This window comes from Hemiscyllium ocellatum, chromosome 18 (genome assembly GCF_020745735.1).
Source record: "Hemiscyllium ocellatum isolate sHemOce1 chromosome 18, sHemOce1.pat.X.cur, whole genome shotgun sequence".
NCBI lineage: Eukaryota > Metazoa > Chordata > Chondrichthyes > Orectolobiformes > Hemiscylliidae > Hemiscyllium > Hemiscyllium ocellatum.
Genome location: NC_083418.1, coordinates 13,814,054 through 13,826,391, shown reverse-complemented (window position 1 = coordinate 13,826,391; position 12,338 = coordinate 13,814,054). Strand labels below are relative to the sequence as shown.

General features: G+C 52.8%; 1 protein-coding gene across 1 annotated transcript in view; it reads right to left on the bottom strand.

The window, feature by feature from the left end:
* Positions 1–4,615, bottom strand: part of chid1 (chitinase domain containing 1) — a 90,313-nt gene extending 85,698 nt beyond the window's left edge. The window contains exons 1-2 of the mRNA XM_060838375.1: positions 4,412–4,615; positions 2,465–2,614 (exon numbers count right to left, since the gene is read on the bottom strand). Coding sequence (XP_060694358.1) covers positions 2,465–2,614; positions 4,412–4,591 — 330 coding nt within the window. The 5' untranslated portion in view covers positions 4,592–4,615. The remainder of the gene's footprint in view (positions 1–2,464; positions 2,615–4,411) is intronic.
* Between the last annotated feature and the right edge of the window lie 7,723 nt (positions 4,616–12,338).

Genomic DNA, 12,338 nt, shown 5'->3' with positions numbered 1-12,338 from the left:
CCACCTGCCTGCTCCTGGCCCAGACCCTTCCAAACTTTTCCCATTCATGTCCTTATCCAAATGTCTTTTGAACATTGTAACTGTACCTGGGAATCCACCACTGCCTGGTAGCTCATTCCACACGCTAATCACTGGCTGTGTAAAGTAGTTACCTCTCATGTCCTTTCTAAATTGCTCTCCTCTCAAAGTCGTAGAGCTGTATAGCATGGGAACAGAGCCTTCAGTCTAACTCAACACTGCTGACGAGATTCCCAAAATTAATCCAGTCCCATTTGCCAGCATTTGGCCTTATTCATGTACACGTTCAGATGCCTTTTAAATGTTATAATTGTACCAGTCTCCACCACATCCTCTGGCAGCTCGATCCATGCACGCACCACCCTCTGTGTGAAAATATTTCCCTTTAGGTCCCTTTAAGTCTTTGCCCTCTCACCTTAAACCTATGCCCTCCAGTTCTGGATTCCATCACCCCAGGGAAAAGGCCTTGCCTATTTACCCTATCCATGCCCCTCATGATTTTATAAACCTCTATGAGGTCACCCCTCAGCCTCCGACACTCCAGGGAAAACAGCTCCAGCCTATCCAGCTTTCCCTTGTAGCTGAAACCCTCCAACTTTGGCAATATCCTTATAAATAAATCTTATCTGAATCCTTTCAAGTTTCACAACATCCTTCCTATAGCAGGGAGACCAGAACTGCACGTAGTATTCCAAAAGAGGCCTGACTAATGTCCTGTACAGTTGCAACATGACTTTCCCACTCCCACACTCAATGCACTGATCAATAAAGACAAGCGCACCAAACACCTTCTTATCTACCTGTGACTCCACTTTCAAGGAGCTACAAACTCCAGGGTTTCACTGTACAGAAACACTCCACAGGACCTTACCATGAAGTGTACAGGTACTGCCCTGATTTGCATTTCCAAAATGCAGTACCTCAAATATATCGAGATTAAACTGTATATAAACAACCTGAGGCTGTCAAATAAATCCCAGTCTGTAACTCACACCTAGCTAACCGTTATTCTGTTGATAAACCATCCTGAACCCATTGATTAGAATCCGCTTCTGGGCTTCTGTTATTCCAAATATAACCATGGCCCCACTCCCACCTCTTCTCTCACCCCCAACCAAACTCCACAATTAGATTTGAGTCTGTAACTCACTCTTGGGTATCTGTTACCTACATATAAATCACCCTGACTCCTTGATATATTTCCAGGCTATATTTCACACTGGGGTATCTGTTATTCTATATATAAACCACCCTGACTGCCTCGATTAGACGCTGGTCTATAACTCACTCCTGGGAATCGGTTATTTTACAAATAAACCACCCTTAACCCCTCGATTAGATTCCAGTCTGTAACTCACTCCTGGGTGTCTGTTATTGTGTATAAACCATCCCAAACCTCTCGATTAGATTCCAGTCTGTAACTCACTCCTGGGTGTCTGTTATTTTCTTTATACACCACTTTGAACTTCTTGATGTGATTCCAGTCTGTAACTCACTCCCAGGTATCTGCTATTCCATATATAAACCATCCTGAGCCCCTCGATCAGATCACTCATGCACACCTGGTATTCTACATATAAAATTGCTCTGACCCTTCAATTAGATTCTGTTTTGTAACTCACTCCCAGGTATCTGCTATTCTATATATAAACCACCCCAAACCTGTTGATTAGGTTCCAGTCTGTAACTCATTCCTGGGTATCTATTATTGTTGATATAAATCACTCTGATCCCTCAATTAGATTCCGATTTGTAAATCACTCCTGGGTATCTGTTATTATATACATAAACCCCTCCCCCACCAAACGAATCCCTTGATTAGATTCCAGTCTGTAACTCACTCCCAGGTGTCTGTTATTCCATAATGTAAAACAGTCTCAATCCCTTAATTAGATTCCAGTCTGTAACTCACTCCTAGATATCTGTTATTCTGTGCATATACCACCCAGAACCCCTTGATTAGATTCCAATCTGTAACTCACTCCTGGGTATTTGTTCCTTTACATATAATCCAACCCAAATCATCTGATTAAGCTCCAATCTGTAACTCTTTCCCAGCTATCTATTAGCCCGAACAAACTAAAGCCTTACAGAGATCTGGAAGTGTGGAAAACAACAGATTGTAATCAATTTTTTTCCCAGAATGTCTAGTGAAAACAGCTTTTAAAATTGTATCCTGAATAAGTGTGCCTTCCCACCAAGTTTGAAACTTGTTAATAATTCAGTGGGACACAAGTTGCTTGGCTCCCCTGTCTGTGCGTGGTTTGGTTAAAAAACACACAGCACCTTGCTCTCCTCCCACCCTACCCTGGAGAGCGACTGCATCAAACAGAGTCCAAAATTAAGGACTCCACTGTTGACAGTGCTGTGTAATAACATACAACACCCACCGCCACCCCCCCAGCCACACACACACTCCCACACCCCCTCCATCGCCATTACTCACGGGTGTGACATAGCCCAGAACGTCACCACTGAAGTGTCGCTCTACCACCTTGGCAGCACAGTAACTCTTATGCTCCTTCAGAATATCTCTAGCCTTGGGATCAGTGACGACCAGTCCTCTCTCCTGCACCAAATGCTTCGAAGGTCCGGTCTAACAGAACAACACAGAGCTGTCAATCAACATGACTCTCACAATCGGGACGCCTGACCATCTCTGATCGAGGGGGACCAGTAGTGAATGTGTGGGACTGAGGGATGGCTGTTGTAATACTGTGCTGCCAGCTTTAATGCCAATCGCATGCCAGGTGAACATTTCCCAGAGGCATGCTAGCACCCTGAGGGACTCACCCCTTGGACCCTCCAACCACCATCTCACAGTGTGGGATGCACGAGGCTGAAATCTTACTTCCTAACACCTTTATTTGAAAAGAAAACTGAACTGTCAGAACAGGACAGAGTCAGATGGCATTGAATAAATCACATGGCTGTGATGTGGGGAGGTGGGGCAGAGAGGAAGAGTGGGGGGGAGGAAGAGTGGGGGGGGAGGAAGAGTGGGGGGGGAGGAAGAGTGGGGGGAGGAGGAGGAAGAGGGGGGGGGGGGGGGGGAAGAGTGGGGGGGGGGGGAAGAGTGGGGGGGGGGGGAGGGAGGGTGGGGGGGGGGAGGAGAGTGGGGGGGAGAGGGGGGGGGTGGGGGGAGGAGGAAGAGTGGGGGGAGGAGGAAGAGTGGGGGGGGGGGGAAGAGTGGGGGGGGGAGGAGGAAGAGTGGGGGGGAGGGGAAGAGTGGGGGGAGGAAGAGTGGGGGGGAGGGGGAAGAGTGGGGGGGGGAGGAGGAAGAGTGGGGGGGGAGGAGGAAGAGTGGGGGGGGGAGGAGGAAGAGTGGGGGGGGGAGGAGGAAGAGTGGGGGGAGGGGGAAGAGTGGGGGGGGGAGGGGGAAGAGTGGGGGGAGGGGGAAGAGTGGGGGGGGGGGGGAGGGGGAAGAGTGGGGGGAGGGGGAAGAGTGGGGGGGGGGAAGAGTGGGGGGGGGAGGGGGAAGAGTGGGGGGGGGGAGGGGAAGAGTGGGGGGGGGGAGGGGGAAGAGTGGGGGGGGGGGAGGAGGAAGAGTGGGGGGGGAGGAGGAAGAGTGGGGGGGGGAGGAGGAAGAGTGGGGGGGAGGAGGAAGAGTGGGGGGGAGGAGGAAGAGTGGGGGGGGGAGGAGGAAGAGTGGGGGGAGGAGGAAGAGTGGGGGGGGAGGAGGAAGAGTGGGGGGAGGAGGAAGAGTGGGGGGGGAGGGGAAGAGTGGGGGGGGAGGAGGAAGAGTGGGGGGGGAGGAGGAAGAGTGGGGGGGAGGAGGAAGAGTGGGGGGGAGGGGGAAGAGTGGGGGGGGAGGGGGAAGAGTGGGGGGGGAGGGGGAAGAGTGGGGGGGGAGGAGGAAGAGTGGGGGGGGAGGAGGAAGAGTGGGGGGGAGGGGGAAGAGTGGGGGGGGGAGGGGAAGAGTGGGGGGGGAGGAGGAAGAGTGGGGGGGGAGGAGGAAGAGTGGGGGGGAGGGGGAAGAGTGGGGGGGGAGGAGGAAGAGTGGGGGGGGGAGGGGAAGAGTGGGGGGGGGAGGGGAAGAGTGGGGGGGAGGGGGAAGAGTGGGGGGGAGGAGGAAGAGTGGGGGGGGGAGGGGAAGAGTGCCCTCAATGGTGTGGGGGTAAATGAAGAGTCAATGCTGCAGGAGTGGGGTTGACCAGTGCTGGGGGGAGGGGTCAGTGCTGGGGGGAGGGGTCAGTGCTGGGGGGAGGGGTCAGTGCTGGGGGGAGGGGTCAGTGCTGGGGGGAGGGGTCAGTGCTGGGGGGAGGGGTCAGTGCTGGGGGGGGTTGTGCTGGGGGTGGGAGGGTGGGGGAGGGGCCGTCACCTGTTACCGCCCACAGGACTCCCCTCCCCCCCGGGTCTACCGTCTCCGTCACCCCCTCCTCCCCCCGGGCCTCACCTCCTCCTCGGGCCCGCGGCCTGCCGCCTGTTTCCGGATGTCCTTCCGGGAGAGAGTGGCCCGGGCCCCGCTCACACACACCAGCAGCAGCAGCAGGAGGGAGAGGCCCAGGCCCGGGGAACACCGCCTGAACCCGGGCCGGGAGCGGGGCCCATCGCCCGGGGACACCACAACATCCATACACCCGGCACGGGGGGGGGCGGGGTCACACACAGGGGGCGGGGTCACTCACAGGGGGCGGAGTCACACACAGGGGGCGGAGTCACACACATGGGGGTGGGGTCACACACAGGGGGGCGGGGTCACTCACATGGGGCAGGGGGTCACACACAGGGGTCAGGGGGTCACACACAGGGGGCGGAGTCACACACAGTGGGCGGGACCAAACACAGGGAGGCGGGGTCCCAGAGGGGCGGGGTCACACACAGGGGTCAGGGGGTCACACACAGGGGGCGGAGTCACACACAGTGGGCGGGACCAAACACAGGGAGGCGGGGTCCCAGAGGGGCGGGGTCACACACAGCGGGCGTGATCACACACAGGGGGGCGGGGTCACACACATGGGGCAGGGGGTCACACAACAGGGGCGAGCCACACACAGGTGGCGGGGTCACACAGCGGGCGGAGTCACACACAGGTGGGCGGAGTCACATACAGGGGGCGGGGTCACCCACAGGGGCGGGGGGTCACAGGCAGGGGGCGGGGTCACACTGGAGCGGGGCCACATATAGGGGGCGGGGTCACACAAGGGCCGGGCACATACAGGGGGCGGGGCGGTCATACACAGGGGCCGTGGTCACACACAGGGGGGTCAAGCAGGGTGGGGCATGGTAACATATAGGAGGCGGGTCACACATAGGGAGGAGGGGTCACGCAAACGTGGGGGCGGGGTCTCACACACAGGGTGTCGGGGTCACACACAGGGGCAGGGACTAACACACGGGGGCGGAGTCACACACACTGGGGCGGGGTCACAGATGCAGGGGGCGGGGTCACACACAGGGTGGGAAGGTCACAGGCACAGGGGCGCGGGTCACAGACACACTGAGTCCTGCTCACACACGCAGGGGGCGGGGTCACACACAGAGGGTGGCGGGGTCACACACAGAGGGGGTGGTGTCACAGAAAGGGGGGTGGGGTCACAGACACAATGGGTCCTGGTCACACATAGAGAGGGGGGCGGGGTAACAGACGCATGGGGGCGGGGTCACAGGCACATGGGGGCGGGGTAACAGACACTGGGTCCTGATCACACACAGGGGGGAGGTCACACACAGGGGGCGGGGTCACAGACAGAGGGCGGGGTCACAGACACTGAGTCATGGTCACATACAGGGGCGGGGTCACACACAATGGGGGCGGGGTCACACACTGGGGGTGGGGTCATACACAAGGGGCGGGGTCAAGCACACAGGAGGCGGGGTCACACACAGGGGCGGGTCACACACACAGAGGGCGGGGTCACACACGGGGGCAGGGTGACACACTCATGCGGGTGGGGTCATACCCAGGCAGGTGGTGGGGTCAGACACACACTGGGGGCGAGGACATACACAGGAGACGGGGTCACATACAACGGACGGGGTCTCACACACTGAGGGCGAGGTCACACACACTGGGAGTGGGGTCACACATACGGGGTGGGCACAAACTGCAGGGTGAGCACACACTGGGGAAGCAGACACACACTGGGGGGTGGGCACACACTAGTGGTGGCACACACTGGGGAGCGGGCACACACTGGGGAGCGGGCACACACTGGGGTGTGGGCACACTGGGGGGGCAGGCACACACTGGGGAGTGGGCACCCAGTGGCGAGCGGGCACACACTGGGGGGCCGGGCACACACTGGGGTCAGGCCCACATTGGGGGGTGGGCACACACTGGGGGTCGGGCACACACTGGGGTCGGGCCCACATTGGGGGGTGGGCACACACTGGGGGTCGGGCACACACTGGGGTCGGGCACACACTGGGGGGTGGGCACACACTGTGGGACCGGGCACACACTGGGGGTCGGGCACACACTGGGGGGTGGGCAAACACTGGGGGTGGGCACACACTGGGGAGGCGGGCACACACTGGGGAGCGGGCACACACTGTGGGGGCAGGCACACACTGGGGGGTGGGCACACACTGTGGGAGGCAGGCACACCCGGGGGGGTGGGCACACACTGGGGGAGCGGGCACACACTGTGGGGTGATGGGGTTAATGGGGGGTGATGTTGGTAATGGGGGGGTGATGGGGGTTAATGGGGGGTGATGGAGATTAATGGGGGGCTGATGTTGGTATTGGGGGGTGATGGGGATTAATGGGGGTGTGATGTTGGTAATGGGGGGGTGATGGGGGTTAATGGGGGGTGATGGGGATTAATGGGGGTGTGATGTTGATAATGGGGGGTGATGGGGGTTAATGGGGTGATGGAGGGTTGATGAGGGGTGATGATGGTAATGGGGGTGATGGAGGGTTAATGGGGGTGATGGGGATTAATGGGGGGTGATGGAGGGTTAACGGGAGTGATGGAGGGTTAATGGGGGGTGATGGGGGTGATGTTGGTAATGGGGGGATGATGGGGGTTAATGGGGGGTAATGGGGATTAATGGGGGGGCTGATGTTGGTATTGGGGGTGATGGGGATTAATGGGGGGTGATGGAGGGTTAATTGTGTGAGAAACAGAACTCACTCACAAATCAGCCTGAGACAAAGCCTTGGAAACAAGAATAATTTATTACAGTCTTGCAAGTACCGGACGCTTCTGCAATCAAGCAGAAATGCGCATGAAAACAGAGCATATAAGCATTCTTATTCAGTTTGCAAGTTGCGGAATCACGCCTCCTTTTTCCCATCCGATCATAAGCCGATTACCTCACTTGTTTTTCTCTCTCTCTAGTTATTTTCTTCTCTGGCCATCCTGCTGTCCTTGTATCACTGCATTCTTTGTTCCTTGTTTGTTACAGCTTGTTCTTTTATCCAGTTTCTCTTATCACACTATAAGCTTTATTGTGAAATGCCCCAGCTGCTTCTTTTATGGTCAGCAACACTCTTCATAGTTTTTTCCGAGCTTAAAAAGACCCTCTGTATTCATTAAAGTCTTAGCCTTAAGTGTGCTACAGGCGACATGCTACAAGAATTCCACAGCCTTTTGTATAATGTCCCCCTTCCCCTCCCCCCCACAACACCCCCTCCCCCACCTGCAGAAACTACATTTCTAATCTCCCACAATTCCTCCTTTTTCTTTTTCTCTAACTGTTGTTTCTGTACTTATTAAGTCTCCTTTAATTCATTTTCTTATGTTTTGCCCCCTTATGCCTTTTGGCGATGAGGTGCACAATCTTATACATGGTATAAAAGCATCTGATGATGTATTTGGGTTCCTTCCCCAAGGGATGTCATCAGTCGGCTCATGACCCATTTTAGGACATTGAACCCTACCACCAGACCCACTGATATCAATAATCCATCGATAGCCAGATTGACTAACCACCTTCCCCAATTAGTGCAGAGGTACCACCTTTCTCTGCCAGAATATGGGCGGCACGGTGGCACAGTGGTTAGCACTGCTGCCTCATAGCGCCTGAAGACCCGGGTTCAATTCCCGACTCAGGCGACTGACTGTGTGGAGTTTGCACGTTCTCCCCGTGTCTGCGTGGGTTTCCTCCGGGTGCTCCGGTTTCCTCCCACAGTCCAAAGATGTGCGGGTCAGGTGAATTGGCCATGCTAAATTGCCCGTAGTGTTAGGTAAGGGGTAATGTAGGGGTATGGGTGGGTTTCGCTTTGGCGGGTCGGTGTGGACTTGTTGGGCCGAAGGGCCTGTTTCCACACTGTAAGTCTAATCTAAAAAAAAATCTAATATAGTCTAGAGCCATCCTGTTCTGAAGAGTCGTTAGCCTAGTGGCAATCATTTCGGTCGTTATGGCTGCGACTTGGGATTGGGTTTCGGCCAACGCGACGGCAGTATTGTGGGCCGACTCTTCCAGGGAAGCCGCCCACTTTTGTATTTCTACTCCTGCTTGAGCGGTCCCATACATAGGTATCAAAGTCCAGAGGAGGCAGTCTCCTTCGGTTACTTCCGGGTTACTCTCCTTCCTCCCTGTTTATTCCGAGGTAATTTTGGGGCTCTCTTGAACAGCCTCAAGTGGGGAATTATATAGGCGAGGTAGCAGCAGCCACTCCAGCCTTTCTGGCTTTGAGGCAATGTTTGATCAACACCATAACATGCATGTATTCCTATACATTCGGTCACGTGAATGTATTTTTCCCGGGAATAAATGGATAGGCCTTCAGGCCAAATACCCAATATGTTCCGTTTAATATTCGGGGAATGGTCATGGCAGTGGCTTGGCTGGTGTAGCCACAGAATGATTTTCCTAATCGGAAGGGTGCGGTATCATTCTGATCACAGAAACAGGTGGTATTTACTGCTCCTTTCAGGGGGAAACTCTAAGGCCATCGATAGCACCCAGAGTTTTCGGGGCTGGTCTAGGGAACCATCCCACAAAGTTATATTCACCCCTGTCAGATCTCCACTTTGTATTGATTGAGCCCGAGTCAAATTGTTGTACATCGTACACTTCTCTTTTGGTAAGTGGTATTACCGTGAGAGGAATTCCGGATTCCCCATGGTTTGGGATCTCCGCACATACCAACAGTCGGTATGCCCCTTTAGTTTAGCATAATTCTGACATAAAGCGGGTAAAATGATTTTTTTTCCCACCCCCATTGGCAGCTAGCGCCAATATTATCGTGACAATATAAAGCTGACCGCTCATTTCAGCTCACAACCCTATCTGTCTATTCCCTAACCCTTTAAATACCAGGGAGGAGTGAGTCCACGCAACACTTACAATTGCTTTGGGATACAGTTTTTGTAACCAATATTAATAGTCTCTTATCTCAGTCCATTCGTTTTACTCAGCTTGACTTTCAGAGGGTTGTCTGTAAGATGAGCTTGTCACTCTGCCAGAGGGGGAGGAGCGTTCACCGGGCCCTTAACACGGGTGTGATGACTCCACCCTTCCTCAACAGTTCAAACGGCTGTTTCAGTAGTCAGGAGGGTTAGGGTGTTAGGAACGATTCCTCCCAGCTTGGGTGCAGTTTGGTATCTTTCCAGGTCTTTATCAGGACCCAATCACCCGGTCATATCTGATGTACTGCGAACTCAAGTGGAGGTGAATGGGTCAACAGATCCTTCTTCCTAAGGACAGACAAAGAAGAGCCGAGCGCCACAATATAGTTCTTTAAAAACTTATCATTGAACTCTACAGTTGGTAATTCCCCTCTTCCACCCAAGAAAGGTAATCCAAATATTATCTCATAAGGAGAGAGGCCTATATCACGTCTAGGCACAGTCCTAATGCGTAGCAACGCGATAGGTAAACATTTTGTCCACGGTAATTGAGTCTCTAGGACTAGCTTAAACAATTGCTTCTTTAAGGTTTGATTCATTCGCTCCACCTGTCCACAGGAAGGCGGGTGCCAAGGAGTGTAGAATTCCCAAGAGATTTCTAATCCCGCCATTACTTCTTGTAGGATCTTAGAGGTAAAATGGCTACCTTGGCCTGAATCTATACTTTCCACCACTCCATATTGAGGAATTATATGTTCTAAAAGAGTTTTCACTACTCCCTTCGAGGTAGCTGAGGACATTGGAAGTGCCTCCACCCACTCAGTTAGGTGATAGTCTGTCAACCATCTCCCTGCCTTTTGGCTTAACGCAGTTCTAACTTGGTGGGGGGTGCTAACGACTAGCGCCCTTCCAAAAGTAAGTTTACAGCTTTCCTCTACCAGTATGGCAGTGGCTGCTACTGCCTGTATCCATTCAGGCCATCCTCTCGAGACAGGGTCCAAGCTTGGACAGGAAGGCTATGGGCTGTCTCTTTCCCCCTCCTTTCTGGGTTAACACTCCTAAGGCTGCTCCATCATTTACTGTGGAATGGTTTATCTAGGGAGGGAAGGGCCAACTCCGGAGCTCGTGTTAGACTATGCTTCAACTCATGTAACCCTTCCTTTTCCTCTTCTGTCCAGTGCAGTCTTTCATGTTCAGATTCTGTCAATTTGTAATATAACCTCTTCACTTTCTATCCATAATCTACAATAGTCCACCAGCCCCAAGAACTTCCGTCATTCTTGTTTGGTGATTGGAAGGGGCAGTTCTACTATCCCTTTAATTCTCTCAGGGTTAATGTGCCTAGTGCCCTCCTAAGTATTTCATCTCTTTCTCTACATATTGCAATTTATTCCTAGATACTCTTAAACCCTGAGGAAATTTAACAGCCTATTGGGGCTAAACTCACATCATCTCTCTTTTGTCCTGATACAAGTAAATCGTCCACATATTGTAACAATGACGTTCCCCGGAGCATTTTATGTTGTTCCAGGACCTGTTCCAGCACTTGCCTGAATAGATTAGGTGATTCTGTGAATCCCTGGGGAAGTACCGTCCATTGGAACTGTTGTTTTCTACCAGTGTATGGGTTTTCCCACTCAAAAACAAACATGGCGCAGCTTTCTGGGGCCAGAGTGCAGGCCCAGAGTGCATCTTTTAAATCTATTACACTAAATCAGCAGTGGTTACACGGTATTTTGCTGAGCAAAGTGTATGGATTAGGTACCACCGGGTGTCGTGTTCGAACCGATCGGTTCAATGCCCTAAGATCCTGCGCCAATCGATAGGTGCCATCTGGTTTGCGGACGGGCAGTATTGGGGTATTAAAGGGCGACATACATGGTTCTAACAGTCCAGTTTTTACCAAAGAATCTACAACTGGTTGCAGGCCTCTACGGCCTTCCAATGATATAGGGTATTGTCTACCGTCTCATCTTCTCGAGTTAACGTAATCACCAATGGAGTAATATTTAGACGCCCTGTGTTATCCACTTTCGCCCACACGTCAGGGCTGATTTGCCTTTCTTCACTCGGTGTTAACATAGCCATCGTTACAGTTACTGCACTATCCTCCACCCCGATGTTTAAGTCCAGCAATATAATCAAATCCCTACATAATAGATTGCTTCCAATGTCAGGAATATACAGTAATTGTCCTATCACTTCCTCATCATTTCTTCGAATTAGTGTTGGTTCAAACACAGGCACCAAGAATTCCTCGCCTTTTACTCCGGAAACCCTGAGATTCTTGTTCATCAATTTAACGCCGGTAGGTGTAAAACTTAGGGATGACCGTGCTGCTCCTGTGTCCACCAAAAATACTGCCTCCTCCCCTTCAGGTCCCACCTTTAAATTTACCAAGGGTTCCCGGTGGGTCTCAGGAGGAAGGAATCCGTGACTCCCCAAATCTTCATCGAAGGTCATTAGGGAAACGGCTTCCCTTTCTCGTGCTAATTCCGGGCATTCCCATTTAAAATGCCCCACTTTCCCGCAGTGGTAACATCCTGCCTGTTGCCTCCTTTCCCGGGTATCTGACCCTTGTCTTTCGTGTCCTCCCAGACCTTTCCTGTATCCCCTGATACTATTCTCCTTTCTGTTATTTCTTCTACTGCCGCCACCATCATTTCGGCTTTCTGTTTCTGCTTCTCGTCTTCCCTTTTCACATACACTTTCTGTGCCTCACGTAACAGCTCTTCCATCTGTCCTTCACTCCATCCATCTAATTTCTGTCATTTCTTTTGTATGTCCGGCTATGATTTAGTTACAAACTGGACCTTTAAGAGTCCCTGTGCTATCGGATTATCGGGATCCATTCCCGAATACTTCCTTGTGGCCTCCTTGAGGCTTTGAAGAAATGCAGAGGGGGTTTCATCCTTCTCTTGTCGTACTTCAAAGGCCTTAACACAGTTTTGTGATCTAGGTGCTGCCTTCTTAATTCCTAATATTCCCATTTCTCGTAGATCCCGCATTGACTCCCTATCTTCTCTGTCAATATTTTCCCAATGAGGGTCAAAATTTGGGAATTTCTGTTCTGCTGGGGCC